This window comes from Cebus imitator, unplaced genomic scaffold (assembly GCF_001604975.1).
Source record: "Cebus imitator isolate Cc_AM_T3 unplaced genomic scaffold, Cebus_imitator-1.0 Scaffold191, whole genome shotgun sequence".
Classification (NCBI taxonomy): Eukaryota; Metazoa; Chordata; class Mammalia; order Primates; family Cebidae; genus Cebus; species Cebus imitator.
The window spans coordinates 3,252,996-3,276,065 of NW_016107506.1; the positions used below are offsets into that span (position 1 = coordinate 3,252,996).

A 23,070-nucleotide genomic window follows, 5' to 3' on the forward strand; every position below is an offset into this window, starting at 1 on the left:
TCGATTTGTTGCCAGGTGCCAGGCTGGAGTGCAGTGGAGCGATCTTGGCTCACTTTAACCTCTGCCTCCCAGGTTCAAGCAATTCTCCTGCCTCAGCCTCCTGAGTAGATGGGACTACAGGTGCATGCCACCAAGCCCAGCGAATTTTTGTATTTTTAGTAGAGACGGGGTTTCACCATGTTGGCCAGGATAGTCTCGATCTCTTGACCTCGTGATCTGCCCCCCTCAGCCTCCCAAAGTGCTGGGGTTACAGGCTCTCTAAGAACATACCAGATTTGAACTTATTCTTCTCCATATTCATCAGTGTTCCCTACAAAGAAATGGGTGCTCAGTAAATGTTTATTGATATGATTTACTATATTACAAAGGAAGTTTAGAATCTCGGTACTTTCTGCCGAAAGCTTTAAAAGCTTGAGACATTTGTTTGCAAACATTTTTTTTCTAAACAGATTTTGCTCTGCTCTACAAAATCTAGCACCTGCATTTTGAAGACTTACCTAGTGTAAGCCTATTTCAGCAATCCCAAGGCGTTTAGATTTTTTTTTAATGGACTAGACTTCTTTTCACATTAAAGAAGTGCCAATGGAGTAGACAAAGACAGAGATTAGTAGACCTTTTATATGTTACTAATTAAATTTAGTCATCAACTAAAATTAACAGTAAAAGGCAGCAGCAGAAATGTTTAACCACACTGCAATGAAGTTATATATCTAAGGCTGCTCTTCCTAGCATGGTAGAGAAAATCCTCAAATGGCAAACCTTCAACCTCTCTCCTCAGGCTCGAACCTAATGAGTAAGACTGAAATAAACCCACATGCTAAAGACCAATTATTTAAAAAGACAAAAACAAAAAAAGTAAAATAAAAAAGCAGAGAAAGCACCTCTTTTATCTATGAAACCAAGACTCAGCAACATATATATAAACTAATGTAGTTTAGTCTGCGGGATATAAGAAACACAATTAGAATGATTTTTTTTCTATCAAATCAAAGTTTATACATTACATCCACATATTGCCTAATGTGTCTATGTGACTTTTTGTTTTCTGAGACAGAGTCTTACTCTGTCGACCAGGCTGGAGTGCAGTGGGGTGATCTCAGCTTACTGCAATCTCTGCCTCCCGAGTTCAAGAAGTTCTTGTGTCCTCTGAGTCGCTGGGACTACAGGTGCCCGCAACCATGCCTGTCTAAATTTTTTGTATTTTTAGTAGAAACAGGGTTTCGCCATGTTGTCCAGGCTGGTCTCAAACTCCTGAGCTCAGGCAATCCACCCACCTCGGCCTCTCAAAGTGCTGGGATTACAGGCATAAGCCAATGTGCCTGGCCTAAGTGGTTTTTTTTGGTATTAAGTGATATATGGAAAGAGAAATAGTAGGCTACTTTAAAAATTGATACAATCTTTGAACTAACAAACTGGCCAAGGAAGGTGGTTATTGTTTCTTAAAGGTAATATAAGTCTCTTAAACTGAAATCAAAGATTTCAAATAAGCCATCAAGCTACAATGTTTGCTTGGTATCAGCTTGAAGAAGTTGACTCTGAGAAAAGAGACCAAGGCTTATGCCACACTCTAATCTTAAGCCATTTAGATGGTTGCCTTCTCCCCACCTAATAGGCCTTTCTTAGAATGTGAACTAAACCACACAAACATTGAGCCACTACATAGCTTCTGGTCTTAATGTAATTTTAGTAAAATATTTCTTTTTCTCACTAAGGACTATAAATACATTAAATGTTTTCAATTATACTTACCGAAAAGGTAAATTTGAAATCATTAGGCTGCCAGTTTGAATGTGGGTTTCATAATTTTTCCCTTTAGATACTTTGCATTAAGATAAAAATCTTAAAACATTTTTAGAAGCCTACAGCATTCTTACTCTCAGATTCAGACCAAATTGAAATTTTCTGTATAAATAAAAAATGTCCTTGAGAAAATTTTCTAAACCAAAAACATTGCTAAGTAATGAGAAAGATGTATTTTCTAGGGTGATGAGGAGAAATGCTATGGGCAGGCTTCTGAGGCAAAAGACTATGCTAAGAGAAAAGGAAATTCTGGAGATTAAGGAGGAAATGTGGGTGAGGACACTGCCTATTTACAAATTAGTACTGCTTCAAACTGATAAGAATATTCATATATAATATGATAAATAAAAAAGATATATTTGATTTCTTTCCATTTGAAGGAAATAAAAAATGTATTTAGAAAAATAAAGATTTTTGATTTTTTTTTAGAGCAAAACAATCAGATATTTAAGATATGTGACAACTTGCATCCTTTGCATATGCCAGTTAATTTTTCTGTACTGTTTTTTTTTTTTTTTTTTCTAAAGTAGTATTTAGCCAGACACGGTGGCTCACTCTTGTGATCCCAGCATTTTGGGAGGCCAAGGCAGGCTGAACACTTGAGGCCAGGAGTTGGAGACCAGCCTGGCCAACATGGCAAAACCACACCCCTACTAAAAATACAAAAAAAAAAAAATAGCATGCGCCTGTTAATTCCAGCTACTCTGGAGACTGAGGCACAAGAATTATTTGCACCTGGAAGGCAGAAGGTGCCGTGAGCCCAGATCATGCCAGTACACTCCAACCTGGGTGACAGAGCGAGGCTGTCTCAAAGTAAAATAAAGAATACAAAAATTTTAAAAGTAGTACTTGTCCTTCTACATGACAATTCAAATAAGGCCAAGCATCAAGCTTTGGTATACTGGTCTCTTTACTTTCTTTAAGAAAGATAAAATCCCAGTAGTGAGTTGATAAAAAAAGCTGTTTCCATTTGCATGAACACATTCTGTCTCTATTCAGCTGAAAAATTCAAAAGATTGCACACCTCCTTTCCCTCTACATTTGATGTACAAAGTAATTTTCCTTTTTCTTCATATCATAAAGAATAGTGTGTCAGAACAACCATACTTACTTTGCAATTGGGTACTCCCATATGCATCCCCAACCTCCAAGGAGCTGTACATAGTCATAAGCTACTCTATTTTGTAAATCAGATGTCCTAAATGACCAAAAAAAAAAAAAGGGGGGGGGGCAGAAAGAAATGTTTGAAATGGATTTTCATGAGGTGCTTCAAAACCAGAAAACCAATTATGTACAATTGTTTAAATGTGCACATTTATTAAGCAATTAAAATGGCATATTAGCTAAGTAAAGGAGATGATAAAAATCACATATGAAATAAATTTCAAGAGAATTTTCATATAAGAATACCTTCTTCATCGATTACATTTCTTGCTAGGTTTTTGTTAGGCTAGAAACAAAAGTTAGAAAACATGATTAGGTTTCAAAAGGCTAGAAAAAGATACAGTAAAGACTTGAATATGTTCTAATTTATTTGGATTCTTTATATGATCTAAATTACTCAGTCACCTAGTTCTTTTTGCCCTTGTAATACGCTTTTTTTCTCCAATGATGTCACTTTCTACTTGAAGATCACGATTCTGAATTTCAGTATAAAAAAGCAATTTTTTAGGGTTCTGACTTTTCAGAAATAAATTAAAGGTAAAAGTGAAAACCCAAGAGGGCAGACTAACAAACTATATGCTATCATATAGAAAACATTAGAAAATTATATAGAGATTAATATTTCTGAAGTGTGTGTATGAGTATTACATAAATGTATGTATACATATATAAACATGCAGTGCTTGAGAAAAATTCTTTTCTGATTATATCACAATTCTATTATTAAAATTCACGATACAGATTTTATTCACCTTAACATAAAAATATGTTAGTTCAAATTTCTTTTCTATTTATTTTTCTTTTCTTTATTTTTTTGTTTGTTTATTTATTTTAGTGATGGAGTCTCACTCACTCTATGGCCCAGGCTGGGTAGAGTGGCACAATCAAAGGTCATTACAGTCTTGAACTCCTTGAGGGCTCAAAGGATCCTCTCACTTCGGCCTCTGGAGTAGGAGTGATTACAGTTGTAAGCTACAGCACCCTGCTACTTATTTTGCAATAGTGGGAAACATAAAGCAAAGATAAGGATAGATACTTTTTAAAATTTAAAATCATTTAAAACTCAAGCTATATGACAGCTGAGGATGTTTCTAAGCCATATATTAACAATAATTTTTTTTTTTTTTGAGATGGAGTCTCACTCTTGTCGCTCAAGTTAAAGTGCAGTGGGGCAATCTCGGTTCACTATAACCTCTGCCTCCAGGGTTCAAGCAATTCTCCTGCCTCAGCCTCCTGAGTAGCTGGGATTACAGGCATGCGCCACCATGCTGGGCTAATTTTATTTTATTTTTAGTAGGGACAGGGTTTCACCATATTGGCCAGGCTGGTGTTGAACTCCTGATCTTGTGATCTGCTGGCTTCAGCCTCCCAATGCGCTAGGATTACAGGCGTGAGCCACCATGCCTGGCCAACAATATAATTATCAATAGACAGGGCTTTGGAGACAATATTTAAAATTTGATAATTTTTATTTTTGGCAAGTATTTTAGTGAAATATTTACTGGGCTATAACTAGTTGTCTCCTGTGCTTCAATGTGAAATACCAGCATGTCTATAAACCTGGGGTTTTCAAATAACAAGGTCAATGGCTATCCAAATCTCTCTTTTTCCAAAAATACAGCTAGTGCTCGACTTACGGCCACGATTGGTTCCGACAGACCGGTCGTAACACGATTTGGTTGTAAGCTGAGTAGGCTATATGTACAGTACAGCATTGTGAAATGATATAAAAATCTTTAAGTCATATTTTATCATAATTTTCTTTCATTATTGTTATATATCATAATTTTCTTTGTTCATTTTATGCCATTTGTATCATCCATTTTGTTTCTTATTTTTACATTCGCCAGGTTTAAGTAAAACACTGCATTACCAGTACAACTGGTTTAATATTTGCAAAACATACAAAATTACAAAATACAGGTGCATACAAAAATACAAAATACAGGTGTAAGAAATACCATAGGAAACATTTTCCCAATTGCAAAACATATCAAAATATATAAACATGTACAAAACATTTTATTGGCTGCTGGTTCTTGGCTGCGGATCGTTGATGTCATCATCTGAGGCAGCAGTTGGGGTTACCGGAGTTGGTTTTTTCATAAACATGGTGAGCTTTGTCTGAATTGTATGTTTCTTTTTTTCTTCATAAATTTCACGATACGGACGAAACACATCGTTCGGCATCCGTTCAATCCTTGCAAATCGTTCGATGTTTGGGTCCATTGCTTCGAAATGTATAAGAAGTTTATTGGGAGGGGTTTGATGAAAAATATCCAAGACACAAAACACAAATTGCTGTACCGAGTCTGGGATAACAGTTGAAATGGTACACGCGGAGATGGTAGTGCTGCCGGAAGCTGGTCCGCACTGTCGTACGCCCAGCTGGGCAACGTTTGCGCTGCCAGACGCGGAGCAGTCGTGGTTAGCGATTGTGGTCATAAAGTCGAATGGTCGTAAGTTGCATAGGTCGTAAGTCGATCAATACCTGTATGTAAAAATTTTTTTACACTTTTTTCCGCTAGTCAAAGAACTTGTTGTAAATGTAAATATAAAAAGTCTCCCCAAAAGTACAAGTTCCTAGTAATTCCACATTACTTTTCAACCCTAGCAATTTTATTATTGTGGGATCTTTATATAAAGCACAAAATATTTCCCCTGTCCTACTTGTAACTGAACACAAGTTAATGAGTAATGACGGGAATTTTTTTACAGGTTACTCTTGAGCTAATGATATGTGAGAATGTTTGTTTTTAAAATAAGGAAACCAAATCTACCTCCAAAATCTGATTTAGATTATATATTCTTACGTCTTAAAATACACAAAAGTCTTACATACAGGGATCTTTTTTTGATCAACTCATCTTTAGTACCATTGCTAATAATCTTTAATCCAAATCAAAGTCTTTCTAAACTTAATAGGATTTTTAGTTTCCTTTCACTTATTGGAGCCTGCGAAACTTTCGACAGCCAGTTCTTTGTGAATTTTTTCTTACATCTGGAAAGCACCTTAAATAGAAGAATCCTGTCCAACTTAGTCATTTCACAGATAACAAAAACATTTTCCTGGATGTTTAATTATAGTTATTTAATAAAAGAATTGGGGCTCTATCTTAAGGTTCCTAAATTTTACTGTTCTCTTTCACCCTCACTATACTGCCACACTTCAGATGATTTAAAATTAAACTATGACTTGAATGAACTAATGTTAATATTGATGACTATTCTATCAATATTAGTCTTCATTATCCTTCTCTTAATATTTTATTTTCAATAGCAAGTTAAGAATTAGATACTAACTTTGCTTGCCTAGTAGGATAAAAAAAATTCAATGCCAACTTGATTATTTTTTAGCACGTTATACATATGTTTAATGGGACTTTTCAGCATTTTTTAAAAAGTTGAATTTTACTTTTATTTTTCATTTCACAGACTTCTTTTAAGACCCTCAAGGCTGAGCTTAAAATTGGCAGAATTCCATATCAGTCTGAGCATACACCACACTCTAATTACTGTAGCATGCATACCAATATTTCGCCATGCAAGCAGTGGCAGAGTCTATACATTTCCTTTCGTGCAGCTGGAGACAGCTGTCCACAAATGCTCTGGTTACACATATATGTGTTTTTAATTCTGCTAATTTATGTTGCACTGTCTTTAATTTAAAGGAAATAAAAGAAAAATGTGAGCATGGTAGATATATAAACTTTAACCCACTTAGCATATCAGAAATCACACAAAAAAAAGATCTTTAGGGCAAACAAAAGTGAAATTGTTGGTTTTTTTCCTCCATAAAGAGGGCATATGTTACCAAATCAGCTTATTTTAAAACCCACTATATTTCATTGCTAAGGACATTTGTACTAAAAGACGTAAAAATAGTTAAAAACATCAGTAATGTCTTATTTCAGATTCTAAAATTTAGACAAGGCAAACTGCATGAAAACAGCATGACTTTAATGTGTGAACGCCATCTGGTGGTACACTTATTTAGGTGCAGCTGTTGAAAACACCTATTTTCCTCCAGAGACTAAATCCTTGAAGATTTTTTTCTCTGTTAATTAAATTAAGTATACAGATTTTGCTACTCTGCTTCTAACATTTGGAGGGACAAGGGGGTTATATATATGTTCATAAACACATCAAAATATCTATAAGATATTAAATATTGCACAGTATTTAATATAGATTTGTAGAATGCAATAGAATAAAATCAGAGTACTAAAGAGATCAAAGTCCAGTACCCTGATCCTCTTTCATCCCTTCACATTATCCCTCCTTATATGGTTTGGCTGTGTCCCCACTCAAATCTCATCTTGAATTGTAGCTCCCACAATCCCCGTATGTTGTGGGAGGGACCTGGTGAGAGATAATTGAATAATAGGGACAGGTTTTTCCCACGCTGTTCTTGTGATAGTTGGGATCATGAGATCTGATGGTTTTATAAAGAGCAGTTTCCCTGCACATGCTCTTCTGCCTGCCACCATGTAAGATGTGCTGTTGTTCTTCCTTCACCTTCCATCATGATTATGAGGCCTCCCCAGCCATGTGGAACTGTGAGTCTATTACAACTCTTTTTCTTTATTAATTACCCAGTCTCAGATATTTCTTTATAGCAGTATGAAAATGGATAAACACACCTCCAATATCTCTCAATAGCTTGTTTAGCAGTCTCTAGCTTGCACTGAATGGTCTGGGATTATCATTGTTAATATAGCTATATACCTACCTCCTCCCGCTGGCCATGGACAACCCATTAGTATTTTTGGAAATCATTCTATTTAGACCATTCTCAATTGTTCCTGACTGCTCTTGCTTCAATCAAGCTTTATTTCATTCCTGGCTCTAGGCTCTCACACTCTGAACTTGGAGTTTATATCTGTTCTCTTTTTCACTGACTCTTGAGCCTCCCCCAGGAAATTGGCTTGAACTTGAAATACTGGCTTCCCACTTTGGGTAGCCTTCAAGAGTACACCCCATTCTAGTTGATTTCTTAGGTTCGAGGCACAGATATGGTCAGCTGGCCCTATCTTCTTTGTGAAAATTCAGATAGAAGCGGAGTTCTGATCATTCTGCTGTGAAATAAGTGAGAACTTCACTGTGGCTAATAGAAAGCATACACATGGAAAGTTACTGACAAAGGTTGTGCAGTGAAACTCAAACTAGAAATTATAAATACACCCCATCTATGTACTGTCAAGTCCAAAGCCACAGCTGTGTTCTCTGAGGAGGGTGGCGGCCAGATTCTCAGAAGATGCAGGACCTGCTTTTAATGCTGGCTACAGCAATTCTCAGGCTATAAAACTGATTCTTTCAGTGTCATTGTTGTGTTTAATCAGCACTAAGTTTCCCACTCCCACCCCACACATTCAAGTTTACTCACAGACGATCTAAAGATGGAACAACAACAACAAAAGAAAATAAACGGGGAAATAATCTATGTATTGAAAACAGATGAATATTCCATGAAAATCCCTGAAGATGGTTTCTAAGTTTAGTCCTAGTTTAGCTCAATGACACTATGTATGACACTTTATTTGGAAAATAATGGTGGATCTAACAAGTCTCAAGGTATGTTTTTGCCTACATGATGCCATATTTGAGAATTTATGCACTATTTTTACAATGTGAAATAATAAATATCTCTAAGCCTGGATTGATCCTTTGACTTTTCCATCCCTTATCACCAATGTCTGTGCTGTTTTGTATTTTATTAATAAAATTTAAAAGTCTAAAAAAAATTCTCTCATACAAGAGCTGTTCTTGTATGGTTTCTGATTCTCTCATACAAGAGCTGTTCCTTTGTAAATGCTGGAAACTTCTAGAAGTTGAAGTAAAACTTCAGAAAGGAATGGAATGATTTAGAATTCTTGCATCAGTGCATTCAGTGAAGTCCAGAGGTCTGAGAGAATAATGTCTCCAAGAGTACATAATTTACTCTCTGGGGATAAAAAGATTTAAAAATGTACATATTCTTGCCATTGGGTTGAGCGTTACTAAACAGATTTGGTCTTTGCTTTTCACTGCAGACACTGCATTATGTTTTCTGAAATCATCCTCTAATCAATGGCAACTAAAAATTGCAACACACATTATTAGTCAAGTACTCCTTATATGTGTTAATAAATAATACTACAGCTAGCATTAAAAAAAATTCTTCTGAAGTTACTAAGTGGGCTGGATGGAGTCTTTTTCAGAGTTGTGAATGACAGAATTCTTAGAATCATAGAATGATGGAACTGGAAAACAGCTTGGAGAGATTATTTAGCCCAGTATTCACTTAAACAACAGCATCAGTTATTCTCATATATCAGGATTAAAAAAAAAAAAACACATGAGATTTGCTATTTGACAGTTAATTAATCCCATGCTCAAGGTGTTAAGAACTGGATATTCCTGTTTTAGAGACATGCCGAGAAGAAGTATTATTATTTTTTTCTCTCTCTAGTCCTTTCCCGAATACTTTGTGCCCTTAGAATTAAGAACATACCACACAGGAAATGACTAAGCAAGAGCTCTCATTAGATTAGAAAAATAAACATTCCATTTTCACTTCATTGCCCACTGAGTGAAGGAAATAGGAAAAGAAAAAAGGTCCATCTACTTTGCACTTCTGGGCAGTAATAACAGTATACAGGTGAAGAGTATAGGTTCCAGAATTAGAATACGGGTGTAATTTGGGGCAAGTTAACCTCTCTACACCTCAATTTCCTTAACTGTAAAATAAAAATAATGAAAGTATTATATGATTTGTGAAGAAAAAGAATGAGACAATTCACTTAGCCGTGGCAGATAGAGAGCAGTCAAGCAATGAGAGTCATTATTATTATTTAACATCTGGATTTTACTATTTTATTGTCTATTCCATGGAAAATCATAAGATTGACATAAACTATGGATAGTATAGATTTTAAAAATCCAATAACTATTGCTACATCTGTATGGTAGGCTTCTATTCTAAAAAGGAAATAAATTTTGTGAAATGCATTTCAAAAGATCAGAAAGCCCCAATATGTTCAAAATTCAAGGACAACAAAGAGAATGGAAACTGAATAGTTATATAACTATAAAATTACATGTGGCCAAGTATATTGTAACATTTAAAGCTCTTCTATTTCAATTGAATAACTAGAACCAGAGTGTAACCAGTTCGGTAATACAAGGTATAGGTATGTGTAGTATTGGTTATTCATTGTCTCTGAATATACTCCTAGCTTGAAATATGAAAATATTATTCCAATGTATTTATTTAGATAAAATAGGAAGATCAGAAGACATATCTCAGAAATCTCAAAACATACACACTTACCTGGAAAACAATACTACCAGCTATCAATAATGTAACCTGTGGAAGTAGAACGCTACTGCCACCTATGGAAATTTTAGGGAACTACCTTTGAAAGGAGGCAACAATAAAACGACACTTCTTTAAAAAGGAATGATTAAAAATTATTTATTTTTTGCAGTTAAAATACAATAAATATATATTTTAAAAGAATCCTTTTCCCCTATGGGAAAACAATATGGACCACTTTTCTATTTCCTTAATGGTTAAATGTCAAATTGCATGGTTTCTGAGCCATTCAGGCAATCTGGGTAATATTATAGTCATCTTTGTTGTAATCTAGTATGAAGTCCATAAACACAGGAAATGTAAATTTCCAAAGGAATGGAAATATGTGTGTTGGTTCAACTGTTATACCTTCAGCCAAAATAAGGCTAAAGGTATATTTTTGTTTTTCTTTTTGTTTTTGTGGGGAGTGGGGAGTCAGGGTCTTGCTCTGTCACTCAGGCTAGAGTGCAATGGTGCAATCTCAGCTCACTGCAACCTCTGCCTCCAGGGCTCAAGCGATCCTCCCACCTCAGCCTTCTGAGTAGCTGGGACTACAGGCGCACACCACCACACTCGACTAATTTTTGTATTTTTTGTAGAGATGAGGTTTTGCCAGGTTGCCTAGTCTGGTCTCAAAATCCTGGGCTCAAGCAATCTGTCTGCCTCAGCCTCCCAAAGTGCTGGGGTTACATGTGTGAGCCACCATGCCTGGCCTTGATATAATTGTTTCAGTAAACATTTTTGATGTGAAAATGATGGTGGTTGGATTTCAGAAGCAAATGATACTGATACCATTTTGTGTACAGTTGAGAAAATCAGAGTGATATCAAGTGGTATCCCTTCCTTCATGTTGCCAGGAGCCTGGTATGTGTTTCCAGAGTCGCACCCATAAAATTACAGTTGAACACATTACCCTTAGGAGGCAATCAATATATATTTGTTCAGCGAAGCAGAAAGGAATAAATCATATATGTCAGTATTTCTCAATGGGAAATTATTGATTTTTTGAGTGAGACAATTAGTTGTAATCCAAATGTGAATTACAGGACATTTAACAACACTGTCCTCAAGGGCACTACACAAGTTATACCTCCAGTCAACTATGTACACCCAACCCCACCCCATTCCTGACATTTCTAAATGCCTGGGGGAAAGGGCATTCATTGAGAACCAATGATATGTGTAAATCAGTGGTCCATAAATAAAAGGGAATATAAAGTATAACATCCCTGCTCTTAAGGAAATCACAATTTAGGCAAGCCAAGTTATACTGTTTTGTTAAATGTTTTCTTCATTGAGTGTGTGCCTCATTTTTATAGATTCAGAACATAATCTATAAAATTACACTGACATAAGATTGACATAAGCTAGAGAGTATAGATTTTAAAAAATCCCAATTTTGTTAAATGTTTTCTTCATTATGTGCCTCATTTTTATAGATTCAGAACATAATCTGTAAAATTAGATTGACATAAGACACAAGATTGACAAACTATAGAGTATAGATTTTTTAAAAACCCAATAACTATTGCTACATCCATATGGTAGGTTTCTATTTTAAAAAGAAAATAAATTTTGTGCCATGCATTTCAAATGGTCAGACAGCCTCAAAATGTTCAATATTCAAGGATAACAAAGAGAATGGAAACTGAATAGTTACATAGTTATAAAATTACATGTGGCCAAATATACTGTAACATTTAAAGCTCTTCTATTTCAATTGAATAGTTTTATTCAATAGTTTTATTCAATAGTTTATTATGACAATACGAAAAGTTAGGATGTAAATAATTTTTTTCAGGATGGAGAAACTTAATTTGATAACCATACAGGTAGCAAACTGTTCCTAAAATGACATAGAAAAAGTCTAGATCAAGAGCAAGAGTAAGAAGATGATAAAAAGGTCTCCCATATTGAAACAAAATGGAACAAGGCATTATATAAGGAATATGCAAAATAAGGATGACAGCTAATTTTAATGAGGGCTTACTTTGCCAAGCAATATTTGAAGCATTTTATGTATATTACCCCATCTAATTGATAGATATAGGAGACAGCTAAAGGTCCCTGGTGAAAGCCCACCTTCAAGCCTAAACAGCCTGAAGGCTGAAAAACCTGGCTACTGGTCTCAGATGAAGCCTGCCCTTTCCTGACTGATTCTTTCTGAATAATGCCCACTTGTATACTGGGAAGATGGGGTGGAGCCTCAGGAAGTTCACATCTTTGCAGAGGAGAGGAGCCTGGACTCTCCTGTTCCCGTGTGGTGACCTAGGATTCAATCTGTAAGGCGGAATGAAGACCTGCTAGCAGGATTTTCTCTGGCTTTACTAAGAGTTCCTTTTCCCTTTTCATTCATTAAACCCTGCCCTACTCACCCTACAATGTGTCTGCGTGCCTAGTTCATCCTGGTAGTGTGACAGGAACTGAGCTTTTTCTACAACATAATCCTCACAGCAACCCTAAGAGGCAGTCCTTGATATTTGCAAATAGGAAAATATTTTATAAATATGTACAAATGTTACAAATCCTAAAGATTTGTAATCGTAAGGTTTTACAATTTTGCAATTCAAACACATAAATTTACAAATAGGAAACATTTTTGAGAGAGAGAACACAACTTGCCTAGACTACAGAGATCCAAGTAGCTGTGTTAGAACATAAACCATAGTTGAACGTAATTTCTATAATGTTGGTCCTGAGAAGCCACCAAGCTGTTTCATTTCGACATTTACCTTCACAAAACCTTTCAGCCAGTCATTCTACTTAAAATTTTTAAAGTCAAATCCCCACTCCAGGTTTTTTGTTGGTGAGATGTTTTGCCAATATGATGACTGCATGAAGGAATTATAAACTATTCCTTCATTTAAAAAGAAACTATAGGGTCTAAAATTTAATTAGCATGTTGAATGTGGACACCATAGGCTGAGTTCTTTTGCAAATACCCTCAAGTTCTGGGGAAAACTTCACCCTGGATAAACACAATCATCTGTCTTTTCTATATGTTTGTACCTGGGAAGCTAAACTCTTATCATAAGGCTGATTCATATACAAAAAGCAGAAGGTAGTTAGTTTCTCATTCTGAAGAAGGTATTTTGTACTTCTCTCACTCTCTCCAACACCTCCATGCCTCTTTCACTCACCTGTCTTTCAAGGACAAACTTTCCCTATTATTGTTATTTATTTATTTATTTATTTATTTATTTATTTGAGTCAGAGTCTCGATCTGTCGCCAGGCTGAAGTGCAGTGGCGCAATCTCAGCTCACTGCAATCTCCACCTCTCGTGTTCAAGCGATTCTCCTGCCTCAGCTGGGATTATAGGTGTGCACCACCACACCCAGCTAATTTTTTGTATTTTTAATAGAGACAGGGTTTCACCATGTTGGCCAGGATGGTCTTGATCTCCTGACCTCGTGATCTGCCCACCTCTGCCTCCCAAAGTGCTGGAGTTACAGGTGTGAGCCACCACTCCCGGCCTATTTATTTATTTTTAGGATGGAATCTCGCTATGTAGCCCAGGCTGTGGTGCAGGCATGGTCTTGGTTCACTGCAACCTTTGCCTCCTGGGTTCAAGTGATTCTCCTGCCTCAGCCTTCTGAGTAGCTGGGAATACAGGCACCCACCACTGTGCCTGGCCAATTTTTATATTTTTAGTAGAGACAGGGTTTTGCCGTGTTGGCCAGGCTGGTCTCGAACTCCTGACCTCAAATGATCCACTGGCCTTGGCCTCCCAAAGTGCTGAGATTACAGGCATGAGTCGCTGTACCTGGCCATGTTATTTAAAGAAATAGAAGTCTTCTATAAATATTTTTTTTTGTAGTTTTCTACCAACAGAGTGATGTATCTGTCTGAATTCATATACATTCTTTGGTCCTTTCTTCCTGTGCAAATGGAGGAATCCCTTTTCTGTATCTTTCCATGGGTCAGCACCCACAGGCTCACCCTTTCTCAAAGACCTTATGCAGTTGATTATCCCTTTTCTATCTACAACCTTTCACTCTTTATTAAATCCTTTCTCTAGGTATTAAAATATGCACCCACATCTCCATCCTAACAATAACAACAAAAAATTAATAACTCCCAAATATCTCCCTTGACTCTCAAATCTCCTTACCCTCCTCTCTTCCCTTACTACCCATTCTCTCAACCACCATTCATAGCCAAACTCAGGAAAGAGTTGCCTACCATCAGTATTGTTTTACTTCCTCATTTCTGTCTACTCACTGGGGTCTGTCACCCTCCACCTCTGTTAATGGCTCTTACTAAATAATGTCCATATCATTGTGTTCAATGAGCACTCTTTGCCCTTCATCTTATCTTTCCTTTAAGCAGCATTTGGTCCCACTCCCTACTCCATGAAATCCTCTTTCCTACCAGCTTCTGTGACAAAGCTCTCCTGATTTGCTTTCTCCTTTCTAACTGTTCATTCACTCTCAGTTATCTTACAGACTCCTCTTTTTCAGACAATATGAATTCCAAATATAAATTCCACCTTTAAATCTTGTAGTTTTCCTTGAGGACTGTGTCCTAAGACCTCTTCCTGTCTTACTCTCTACTCACTCTCCCTTAGTGATCTCATCCACTTCCACAGTTTCTAATATCATCTTACATGAAAATAACCCAAACTTCTGTTTACTCTAGGCCATTTCAGATCGGTAAATTGATATCATCTAATATTAAACCATAGCAACAAGCTTACCTGTAGGTGGGCAATTGTTTTCCCAAAAGCTTTTCTTTGTTTAACATAGTTCCTGGTTTCTTCAAGCATGAATTCACTAGCTGAAATTGCATATCAGCAATTAGTAGCCTTTCCTATAACATAAAAATTAGCTTTTAAATATTACTGTAATTCTGTAAGTGATTTTCACACAATTTCAATTATGATAAATCCTATAACTTTATAATAAATTCATAAAGATTAATTTATGTCTTAACTCTTTATAAAAAATCAGAGATTTATGAGATTCTTTTGACATACCTCTAATCACTCTCTAAAGCAAATTCTTTATTTTTATGAATGACTGCCTTTCTTAAATCTTTTAAAGTTTTTAAGATATGAGGTCTCACTCTGTTGCCAAAAATGGAGTACAGTTGCACAATCATAGTTCACTACATCCTGGAATTCCTGGGCTCAAGCTATCTTCCCACCTTGGCCTCCCGAGTAGCTGGGACAACAGGCACATAACACCATGCCCATGAATGACTATCTTCATTATATATATGTAATTAATTTAATGTTTTCTTCTCTTTATTCACATATGAGTTAAAAAAATCCCTAGTTGTTGATTTTAATTTATTGATCTCTGCACACTGCATGACTCAATATATGTGTGGAAAAACACATCTTAAAGTGCGTAAGTTAAAATCTACCTATTAATGTAAAAGTAGCCTTAGTCACTTTAATTCCATCATGCTGGTGATTCTCTGGCAGTCACTAGGCAGGAGTATCCCCTTATGCTGGCATCTGAGGCTCAATAATCACTTGTCAACCGTACTCCAAAACCATAGCTATTTAGGGACTGACCCTATGTGGCTAAAACTTTTAGGTCTGAACTTTATACTTTTCCCTTTGAGTCACAGTTATTATTTAAAAACTGGCAAGCTGTCAAATGTTTTGTATGACATTTCCTTACAAAGAGCTAAAAGTTTTGAATTGTAATTAAGAAGCTAAAATCATTCTAAGAAGGAATCACAGAACTGAAATACCTGTTTTTCCTACCCACTTTATAAGCTTCGATTGGATATCACTGAGGTCAGTTATTTACCTATCTAGCCTATAAAACACATACGTTTATTACAACTTTAATACTCAAATGATTAGCTATTTCACAAGTTTTGCATGTATAAATTTGCATGAATAATATAGAAATAGCATGTTTCTATATTATTTTATTCCAATTCATTATTCAATCAAAAGATGGAATCTTACCTGTGGAAGCTTTCATGAGATAATAGAAGCCTTTATTCTCTTCTCCAAGTAGGGCACTAGCTGGCAACCATACATCTTCAAAGAATAGTTCTGCAGGATCCTAAAAGACCATACAAAAAATGTAGAGAATTATCTCATTTAAATCTTCCAAACACCCAGTGAATATTGAAGTGAATATTATGTTTTCCAAAAAAGCAAAAAACAAATTGGAAGCCAAGCTGGAGTGGTTAATGGACACAACTAGTATGTGGTAAACCAGGACTCTGAACCCACATCCATCTCATTCTAAACCTAGTGGCTTTCCTACTGCAATACACTATCATTCTAGCTCTAATATTGTCCAGTTCTCAAGATACTTGGAACTAAGGATTTCTAATACCATATTAAGCAAAACATGTATTTTTGGTAATATCTAGAAAAACATTTTCTGTTTTTACTTCATATTTTTCTTTAATACATTTTACAAATAGATGGCTTATTACCATGCAGTTAATTTTGTCATTTCTAAAGCAGACAGTCAAAATACCTTGATTCATTTTTATTGCTGACCATCAGAAAGAGATAAAGTAGCATAAATGGGAATAAATCTCCATTACCACATCAGAAAAGCATATTTTAGAAATTCAGCATAGGAAGTAAAGTTGTGCCACATGCAATCCTCTATATAAGTCTCCTATCTGATTAATAGTAAACTTAATTAGTATCTGAATATGATTTACATTATCACTCACCTGGGCTTTTAATCCCGTTTTATGTAGCTTTAGTCCCTTAATAAATTCTTTCATTCCATTTTCGACCAGAAAAAGGTTAATACCATGGGCAGGGGAGTGAGCCTCACGATTTGTGATCACAACTACAAACACAAGGTCGCTTAACCACCCATTACTGATGAACACCTGCAAAACCCCAAGTACCTATTAATGCATCAGGATAGTTCAAGCCTATGTGCAAGTTATGATTGGGAGAAAGCACATTCAAGAAAACAAAACGGATGACATGTTTGATACCTCTCTCTGTACCCTACTAAATATCTGCAGAGTTGACTGTTCACACATGATGTTATCAAGGATCAGGAAAAAATTACTTAATGCTTCAAAGAATGAAGCCTATAGATTTTATTTTCATTATTAATATTACACATAATAACAGAGATTACTATGTTCTTTAAAAATGAAACTAAATTGTTTATTATGATAATAAATTGTATTTTAGAAGAAAGCGACTGATAAGAAAAGAAAATCTGGCTGGGCCCGGTGGCTCACACTTATAACACCAGCACTTTAGGAGGCAGAGGCAAGGGGATCATTTGAGTTTAGGAGTTCAAGACCAGCCTCACCAAAATAGCAGAGACAAAAAATGAAAAATTAGCTGGTGTGGTAGTGTGCACCTATAGTCCAAGCTACTCAGGAGGCTGATGCAGGAGGATTGCTTGAGCCCAGGAGTTTGAGGTTGCAGTGAATTATGATTGGGCCACTGCACACTAACCTGGGTGACAGAGTGAGACCCTGTCTCTAGAAAAGAAAAGGAAAACAAAAAGAGAAAATCTGCTATAAATGGCACTATACTATTTATTCTCAGATTTATCAGTTTTTGAAAAGGACTATTTTTGATTTTTATAATTGTTATCCTGCTTCCTTCAAAATGGCCTAAATAAGAGAATATGATTAAGGAGGTAAATATAACAAGCCAAATGAGAGGGATTATTAGATGATATTGATTCAGAAAACAAAATATACCTAGAGCCAATAATAATTCTCTTCTCATTCTGCATCTTTCCTGGTTCATCTCAATCACTTTCATGGCTTGAGTCACCCTCTACATGCTGATGAATTCAGATATTTATCTAAGCCACATTTCACTTTTTTTTTTTTTTTTTTTTTTTATTTTCTCACCCAGGCGGGGGTGCAGTGGTGTGATCATAGCTCACTGCAGCCTCAAACTCCTGGTAAGCCATATTTCTTGATAGGACCTGGACATTTATACATACTTAGGATATAATAATTCCACCTGATGACTCATGCTTCTGGATAATTCCACCTGATGACTCATGGGAAGGACATATTCCTTCCCACCCTTACTCCTATCCAATCCTGATTATCAACCAATTTCTCTATCTCAATGAATGCTTCAATAAATCACGCTATCATCTTGCTTCATATTCAATTCAGCATCTAGTTCTTTCTAATCCATCTTAATACTTTTGAAATCTATTCACTTCCTTTCAAGTCTATTGTAATTACCTTATTTCCAGCCTTCATCCTTTCTCAAGTTCCTACAACTCATCTCCCTATAGCTGTATCATTCATTATGATGTCAGAGAGATCTTTCTAAATGTCATCTGATCATATCACCTTCACACTTAAAAAATTTTGAATAGCTCCCAATAGGCTTCAGGATAAATTCAAAACCCTTAGCAGGAAACAGAAAACTTATCACAAACTACAACTAGCTTACCACTCCTTACCTACCTTATTACTTGTCCCACTTCTCCCAATTCCCCGTTCTCCAGTCAGTGCTACTAAATTACTTGCTGTCCATCACATTTTGAGGTTTTCCTGACCTGTGAGTCTGAAAATCTTGTTTTTTCTACTTGGGAAAGGACCTTTCCCAGCTCTGCTACAATGAATCCTACCCATCCTGGACGGATTAGACATCAGATTGTCCAAAAAGTCTCAAATTCTCCAGACTGCATTAAGTGCTCCTACAACACCTCAAATGTACCATGATTTTAAGATTTATCAAACTGTATTCAAATGATCTGTTTTTATCTCTCTCCCTTTGAAATAGTAGGTGTATAAAATGATGTTAGTTACTCCCATCATCTAAAATGCACAGCACTGACACATACAAATAATGAAAAATGGGCAAATAATGTTAGTGTTGTCTACATAACAGCAAATGAAGATAGTGGTAGTAGCACGGTTATAGGTGACACATTAAAAAATCATCAACATCCCTCCTTACTAGGAACTCCTAGCCATTTCCTACTCATCTATCTACCCTCAGTGCTTAGAATTCTGTTTGGCACAGAGAAGGCCAAAGGATGTTTAAAAAATATATTTTGAAAAAGATGTTCTTCAAAGAAATTCTATACATCTTGGCAAAAATATTTTTTCAACAGAATGGCTCCATTACACCACTGCCTTGCTCAAAAACCTTATAAATCTAACAAGTTCCTACCCTTCTGTGTAGTTTCTAACATCTATGTAGCTGCCACAGTTGAAATGCTTTAAGAGCGCATTTTTGTTTGTTTTGAATCATACAGCATCCAGGAATTAGCATCTACTCTATGCTTTTAAAATGGTCTCATACATGTTTTAACTATAGATAGTAAATAAACAATGGAATAGAAAGGAAGCAGTTCATTAGGCAAAAACTTTCATTGGGTAAAAATTTTTCTATACTTTCATTCTATAACCTGTTTTTTCACTTAATGTATAATTATTTCCTGTACTGTTAAAAACTCTGTGTTGCCAATGTTAATCGCTGCACATTCATTCAGATGCACTGTATTTGCTTACCCATTCCTTTACTTTTACTTGTTTTCATTTTTTTGCTATTTCTGACTTTTTGAAACAGAGTCAATGGTAGTGTTCCTGGGTAGTTCCCACAGAACACGACAGCTGAGCAGACGAGGCCTGCTTAGAGAGCTAGAGGCGTAAGAAAATGTGGTTCCCATTTTCACTTCTGACCAAATATCCCACTATCCTTTCAAAAGCAGCCTTCTGTATGCCAGGAGTTAACTGATTATATGTTGGAGCTATCATCTATTTAATTATAATTCTTAGGATAAATTATTTAAACAAATATTTATTAAGGTATATTTGAAGAACACCAGTGATTCAATTTTGTAAATACAGAGATATTAGCCCAAACAAACATATAAAAACTAATTCTTCAACAGACCTTGGCACATATTTTCAGAAAGATTATTTTAGAACTGTAAAGAAAGTGAACATCTTTCCTTCACATGACATTCAGTCAACAACAAATATTTACTGAGTATATACCAGACACAATTTTAGGTGGGCAATATCACTTACCCTTGGTGATATCAAATGCATTTCCCCTCAGTGATATCAGGGCTCCTGAGCCCATTTGTAACCTTACTAGGAAGGGTTCTCCAATTCTATCAGTGAGTTGTTTGAGTTAGAAGAACTAAATGGTTCTCAAATGGGTCTCAGATTCTATCACTGTATCACTGATATTTCTGTCCTAGAATTTTTTTTTTTTTTTTTTTTTGAGAGGAGGTCTTACTCTCTCAACCTCCTTGGCTCAAGCAAGTCTCCTATTTCAGCCTCCTGAGTGAGTAGCTGGAACCAAAGGGCACATCACCATGTCCAGCTAATTGTTAAAATTTCCATTTTTGTAGAGACAGGGTCTCACTTTGTTGCCCAGGCTGGTCTCAAACTTCTGGGCTCAAGCAATCCTCTTGCTTCAGTCTCCCGAAGTGCTGGGATTATAGGTATGAGCCACTGTGCCTGGCCTTCTCCTAGAATCTTTTGAAATTCTTCTTGATCTGAGAAAGCTTTTCCCCCAACTTTCATCAAAATAAAGTTTAAGTATTATTAATATTTGTCCCGTATTTGAGCAATATGAGCCTTGCCTTCTCTTTTTCTGGTTTGATAAGGGCTGCCTGGAAGCTAAAACAACCTTTGCCATATTAGTGAGGGGGCATGCAAAATGAAACATAGAAGAAGTTACCACAGATCTTAAGTAATATATGTTGTAAATTTATCATCTCCAGAGCAACTTAGGTAAATTCAATTCCTTCATGAGTCTCTAGATTTAACAGAATCAAGGAGTTGTCTCTGAGACGTTGTTACCCAGGGGATGACTCTGAAAAGAAGGACTATAGAAGTCCATCTTTACACACCTTGCTTCCATTGAGAATTCAGTCACTTCCTTCCTTTTTTTTTCTTTTTTCTAAGATGGAGTTTCACTTTTATTACCCAGGCTGGAGTGCAATGGCGCGATCTCGGCTCACCGCAACCTCCATCTCCTGGGTTCAGGCAATTCTCCTGCCTCAACCTCCTGAGTAGCTGAGATTACAGGCATGAGCCACCATGCCCAGCTAATTTTTTGTATTTTTAATAGAGACGGGGTTTCACCATGTTGACCAGGATGGTTTCAATCTCTTGACCTCGTGATCCACCCGCCTCGGCCTCCCAAAGTGCTGGGATGACAGGCGTGAGCCACCGCGCCCGGCCCACTTCCTTCCTTTTTAGCATTTGTTTTTACTCCTTTTAAGTCACTGCAATTGAGAGAAAGGATAAACAATTCATCAAATGATAAAAATTAAATTATGCAAATTCTATAATATGTATGTAAATGAGATTATTCAAACTGGCTACACCACTATAAAATTGCTGAATATTAAGAATGTTCACACAATTGCACTGAAAAACCATGCTGATCTATTATATTCTAAAGCAGTTATACAAATGAATATATGATTAAGATTATATAAACTAGCCAGATTTTATAGAGTAGTATAACAAAGCCCAGCTAACATTCAAGACCCAAAATGGGACTCACATAACATTTCAAGGCTCACTGTATCCCTGAGATTACGTGTCACCGTGTACTTTGCTGCCTTTGAACACATTGGCTCCTTCCCCTGGTCTCTACTGATCAAAAATTTAGCCATTAGGCAGGGCATGGTGGCTCATGCCTGTAATCCAGCACTTTGGAGACTGAGACAGGAGGACTGCTTGAGCGCAGGAGTTTGAGACTAGCCTGGGCAACAAAGCTAGACTCTATCTCCACAAAAAGTTAAAAAATTAGTTGGGTGTGGTGGCACACGCCTGTGGTCTCAGCTACTTGAGAGGCTGAAGTGAGAGGATCACTTGGGCCTGGGAGGTTGAAGCTGCAGAGAGCCATGATCATGCCACTGCACTCTTATCTAGGTAACACAGTGAGATCTTGTCTCAAAAAAAAAAAAAGGGTATATCTCAAATGCCATTTTTTCTAACAAACCTGCTCTAAATGTAGAATAGATTATTTTTCCAAATATAAAAGAAACAAATATTAGTAAATAAAATATTAAGAATACAAACAGCATTCCAAAGGAGAAAAATAATTTAAAAAATAATTTTATCTCCTAGAATGAACATTTTAAAGGTGTGTCTTTCCAATATTTTTCTCTGCACTTAACCATACATATATAAGCATTTTTATAAAATTGAAACCATATGATTTTGATCTATTAACAATATCTAATGTTTTTCTATAAGATACTTCTTATTAGCTGCACACAGCATCATCATGGATTTGCCATAATTAAAAAAAATAATCCCCTATTGTTAAAACACTTAGGTCCCAAGTTTTATTAACATCCTATAATAAACAGCATTGTATATAAATAGTCCACATTACTTGCAAAATTTTTCCAATTCTTCTTCTTTATGTGGTTGATATGGTTTGGCTCTGTGTTCCCACCCAAATCTCATGTTCAATGATAATTTTCAGTGTTGGAGAAGGGTGCCTGCTGGGTAATTGGATCATGGGGATGAACTTCCCCCTTGCCGTTCTTGTGATAGCCATTTACTTACCATGAGATCTGGTTGTTTAAAAGTGTGTAGCACATCCCCGTTCTCTCTCTTCCTTCTTCTCTGGCCATGTAGGACATGTCTGCTTCCCATTTGCCTTCTGCCATGATTGTACGTTTCCTGAGGCCTCCCCAGCCATGCTTCCTATATAGGCTATGGAACTGTGAATCACTTAAACCTTTTTCTTTATAAATTACCCAGTCTCAGGTATTTTTTTAATAGCAATGCAAAAACAGACTAATTCAGTGGTGTTTATATTTCATGCTCCTAGGCTTTTTTTTTTTTTTTTTTT

General features: G+C 36.1%; 1 protein-coding gene across 1 annotated transcript in view; it reads right to left on the reverse strand.

The window, feature by feature from the left end:
- ACADL (acyl-CoA dehydrogenase long chain) overlaps positions 1–23,070 on the reverse strand; it is a 37,932-nt gene that overhangs the window by 1,343 nt on the left and 13,519 nt on the right. The window contains 9 exon segments of the mRNA XM_037745051.1: positions 2,912–2,998; positions 6,495–6,622; positions 14,998–15,089; positions 15,092–15,110; positions 16,228–16,237; positions 16,239–16,327; positions 16,959–17,123; positions 21,104–21,132; positions 21,441–21,481. Of these exon segments, the coding sequence (XP_037600979.1) occupies positions 2,912–2,998; positions 6,495–6,622; positions 14,998–15,089; positions 15,092–15,110; positions 16,228–16,237; positions 16,239–16,327; positions 16,959–17,123; positions 21,104–21,132; positions 21,441–21,481 (660 nt within the window).